This window comes from Eurypyga helias, unplaced genomic scaffold (genome assembly GCF_000690775.1).
Source record: "Eurypyga helias isolate BGI_N326 unplaced genomic scaffold, ASM69077v1 scaffold32902, whole genome shotgun sequence".
Taxonomy (NCBI): Eukaryota; Metazoa; Chordata; class Aves; order Eurypygiformes; family Eurypygidae; genus Eurypyga; species Eurypyga helias.
The window spans coordinates 23,023-27,491 of record NW_010237111.1 but is presented as its reverse complement, the minus strand read 5'-3'; the positions used below and the strand labels follow the sequence as shown (position 1 = coordinate 27,491).

At 55.0% G+C, this 4,469-nt stretch overlaps 1 protein-coding gene across 1 annotated transcript in view; it reads right to left on the bottom strand.

The window, feature by feature from the left end:
- Positions 1-217: 217 nt before the first annotated feature.
- The window catches only part of RSPO1 (R-spondin 1), a 5,160-nt gene continuing 908 nt past the window's right edge, over positions 218-4,469 (bottom strand). The window contains exons 2-5 of the mRNA XM_010147352.1: positions 3,167-3,358; positions 1,797-1,946; positions 1,193-1,381; positions 218-375 (exon numbers count right to left, since the gene is read on the bottom strand). Coding sequence (XP_010145654.1) covers positions 218-375; positions 1,193-1,381; positions 1,797-1,946; positions 3,167-3,358 — 689 coding nt within the window. The remainder of the gene's footprint in view (positions 376-1,192; positions 1,382-1,796; positions 1,947-3,166; positions 3,359-4,469) is intronic.

The window sequence follows — 4,469 nt, the reverse complement described above, 5'->3', positions numbered from 1 at the left end:
ACTCCTCAGCAGCGTCCTTCTGCAGTCCTGGGTGGGGGGGGATGTGCAGCCTCCTTAAGTATTGTGTATGTGGTTTCTGTTGGGTCTGTGGGTCAGTCTGGAGTATATGTCTGTCTTTCTGGACACGTGTAGGTGTTGTAGCAGTGCTCTGGTTCAATAAAGCTTTCATATACATAGCAGCAATGAAGTCTTGCCATCAGGTGACGTGAAGGGGCAGCTACTGGGCAGGGCTAGCGGACGTCGCGGGGACCGCGGCCCCTCTCTGTTTGCTCTTCCTCTTCTTGGTGCCAGACTTTGCGCCTTTGGTGTCCTTCCGATTTCTATTCCCATTCGCATTATCTTGCTTTCCTTGCTCTTCTTTTTTCTTCCTTTTCCCTGCAGTAAAGCAAAGGGGCACCGTGAGGCTCTCCAGCAGACCAAGCTGGCCCACGACCCGCTGCTGCCGGGGGTGGCCCGAAGGGTGTGCGCCCCTCCCCACGCACAGAGGTGCCCGAGAGCTGCCCTGTCTGCCAGACACTGCTTTGTGCTGTGAGCTGTTGCCTAAATACAAACAGGGAAGAAGGATCAAATCTGGATTTAGCTTCGTAATTGTCGGTCTCCAGCAGAAGCATTAACACTCGCCTTTCTCCGTGGCTGCATACCAAGCCCCTTAGCTAACGCACGCTGCTGTGTGCATCGGAGGAACAGATCGGCCACGTCTGCCTCCCCCTGCCCGGCTGTTTAATCCCTGTGGTGTTAGTCACTGCTCAGAACCGGTTTTCCTCAAAACACTCAACCCAGCCGCAATCCTCGTCCATCCCATAAGAGGATGACCAAACCACCATTCATCCTGAAGACTAATTCCTGGGAAAAATGCAGACCTAAGCATTCTGGTAGAGGAGAAGACGACTCCCATCACCACGGCGCACAGGCGTGCGCCTTCGGCTGCTCAGCTGCCTGGCTGCTCTGGCCAGGGGAGAAGCTAAAACACCTGAGAGCCCCTGGGACACACAGCAAGCTGTGCCGAGGATCACCCACTCAGGGGGCTGCGCCAGTTCCACCCAGGGGTCCTTCTAGCTGCCCTCACGCTGTGCTCCCTGTACTGTAGAGGGCCAGTGAGATGTTCAGCGCGTTTATGGACAGTTGGCTGAGTGCTTGTGCCTGGCACAGGAAGGGTGCTGGGGGGGGAGGGTGGGATACTCCATCTGCTCACCTTCGGGGCACTGGTTCTTCTGCACAGTGCATCTCCGCACCTCCGTGGTGGCAGGACACAGGGACACATCTCCGGAGGGAGCCTGCAGAATCCGCCGCGTTCGGTCTTCGTTGCCCTTCTTGAAGCCACAGAGCTTCCTCTTCTTGGAGCAGGGCCCCCAGGGGCCCCACTCACTCATTTCACATTGTGCTGCCAGATAACAAGAGAGGCCGGCAGTAACTCTCGGTTCTCCGTTGCTGCCTCAGGACTTCCCAGAGCCCTTGCACACCATCGCACCACTCCTCCACCGTAGGCTTGCGTTTCCCCAGCAGCTTCCTACATTTTCGAGGCACCCCCATCCTTGCCGTACCGCACAAACCGAGTCACACTTCGCAAATGCGGCAGCAGCATTGGGATGCTGCTCCCTGTCTGGGCTGGTTTCCAGAGGGCTCTGCCCTCTGAAGGGCTGGGTCCGGCCTGTGCTCTCACCCACTCAATATGGGTACGATGAGCCATCGTGTCTGAGGAGTTTGTTTGATCATCTAACCCGAACTGTAGCAATACATGCGACTGGGCCCGGCAGACGCGCAGAAAGCTCAGGGAAAGCTGCCCGAGCGTCACTTACCAGGACTGCTGCACTCCATGGTGCCGTTGGCAGCAGAGTAGCCTTCGGGGCATGTGACGTAACATCTCCCTTTGTGCAAATACAAACCTTCCTTACATTTTGTGCAAAAGTTTCGACTGAAACAGGACTCACAGTTCTCAATTTTGCATTCTGGGAAAAAAAACAAAACCACAGAGCCATCATGTAGACTGATGTGAGCAAAAGCCTCAGGAGGCTCTTGCCTGCTAACTGGAGTTCGCTCCTGGCTCCAAGGGGTCTGCCAGCAGCCAGGGCGAGCGTCTGAACGTCCTGCCAGGCCTGGTTGTGCTAATCTGAAGGCATTTTTCTCTGCACCGTTCCTTGGTACTGGCCAGAGGCGCTGTGCTGCAGCTCTCATGGCCAGCAGCAGCTGCTGCCGGATCAGAATCAGGCAGGGTGGGAGAGGCTTGGGCTGGTGTTCAGCTTGAGCATCAGTCAGCCAAAGTGGGACAGTGCAAAGAGTAAAGTATCAACTGTATCAACTGCTCCAGCTGCAGCTACAGTACGGGATGCAAAGAAACAGATGGAAATCTGGCCATGAGAGGGATTTGCATGGAACTGCCAGGGATGTGACCGTGTTTTTCCCTGTCCAGCTTCTTTCTGGTGCTTTGGCTGAAAGAGGCAGCCCCAGGCCAAAGATCTCGTTCAGAGAGCTGCTTGGCTATGGTGAACAGGCAGAGGAGAGAAGAAAAGGTTCTTGTGCAAGCAGTGCCTTAAAATCCAAAAGGATCTCCCTCCTCCTTCCAAAGAAAGAGGGTGCTGGTCCGGCAGCCCAGGTAACAGAGCATCCCACATGTCCTGCAGGATGCCACATCCACAGCGTAGCTGGGCAGTGCTGAGCACGCTGCAACGGGGTAACCCAGCTCTGAGGGCTTCACCGGTGGTCCTCTGCTCTAATGGACCACTGGTCCATTCACCACTACCTGCCCTCAGCACGGAGACCCACGGAGGCTCTCAGAGACCCAGAAGGACAGAAGGGCCAAAACTCAAGTTAAAACCTGCCTGGAAGGGCTGATGTGGGGCAGTGGGTGTGTACCCAGCTTCTGAGGGCACTGTTCAGGCAGCATCTAGTGGCTGCTCAAAGGGAAGGAGCATCTCAGCCTAGCTGCGTGCTGCACAGGGCCGCAGCGGGGGAAGCGCCTGAGCACCCAAAGTATCGTAGCCAACATCGGCACAGTTATGGGGTTATTCCCTGCGTAGATCACTGCCCTGCCCAGCACCACCTTCTCCCCTTGGATACAGCCACAGCATCTCCTCTCCCCTCACCTGAGGCAGCACCATCCCCTGCAGAGCATTGCAAAGCACTGCCCCTCTCCCACCTTTCACCCCTTCCCTCCCAGCCCTGTACTCACTGATGCACTTGTTCATGTCTGTATTGCGAAGGCCAAAGTATCCCAGTGGACAAGATGGTAGGCAAATCCCAATTTGCCGGATGTCATTCCTCTCCAGAAGGATGAAGAGCTTGGGGGAACATCTCAGGCACCCATTGAACTCAGAGCACAGGTCGCAGCCTCTGGCACAGCCCTGACTCAGCTCGGTGCTAACTGGAAGAGCAGGAGAGAGGCAGCGGTTAGTGCCCGCCTGCACGGCCGGGCTCTGCACGCATCGGCTTCGCCCCAAAATACCAACACCACGGGCAAGAAGGGCAGGGACCGGGGCAACCTCACTGCAGCTCCCAGCCCTGCTCCAGCCAGGCATCGCGGCCTGTGCCCGATGCCTGCAGGCACCAGCACTGCCAAGCACAGGCGCGAGGGTCGTGGCGGCAGCAGCAGAGAGAAACAGGACCCAGAAGCAGCCACCAGCTCTATCCAGTCCCAGCACTGTCAAGCAAAACCCTCTGACTAATCCTGCGCTGCACTTCAGGCCAGGCTGCGTCCCAAGCTAGATCTTGCTGTGACCCTGCTTATGTTAGCTGTATCTGGCAGTGCAGGAGATTTCACTGCCCCCAAAATAGAGATGTGTTCTCAGCTCCTCAGTTCAGTCCAAGAAAAATACTCAATCCCATGTCTTGAGAGTTTTCTGCTTTTAATTATCATATAAAATGCTGCTTGTTTTGAAACCAATAGCATTCTTTGCAGGCTAGAATGCAGGTTATTTTTATTAGTTTATTATGCAAGCAGTGTCCTTGTTTATAGAAAAGCTGTGTATTTTAAAAATGTATCCTTTCAAATGCTGTGTTTACTACACTTCAAAAGCAAGCACGGAGCACCAGTGTTCACGTGCCAGGCCGAGAGGTAAGAAAACTTTCCTCTCCCCCGGCAGTGACCCGAGACCCTGGCAGCTCCCCTGCCCATCCCAGCCCCATCGCAGGGTCCGCGGGCACGGAGGCTGCAGCAGACATGGGAAATGAAACAGAAAGCAGACGGGGGTCCCCAGCCCCACGGACCCTCAGTTCCCGTCTGCCAAGAGGGTTCCAGGGGTAAGATCCATCCCCATCCCTCCTGCAGCGCCAGGCTGCGGTGCCAAGGTCTGCCTTTATGGCAAAGGTATAAACCGGCCTCGCTGGAAATTGCACTTTATAGCGTTAGCCATGACATCAAGTTTTCCTTGTTCTCACAGGGCTCAGCAGTCCCAGTTTTAATATAAAATCATTTTTATATAATTTAATTTAAACCAGTTTTAATGTAAAACAGTTCTGAAACCAGCTTACATAAA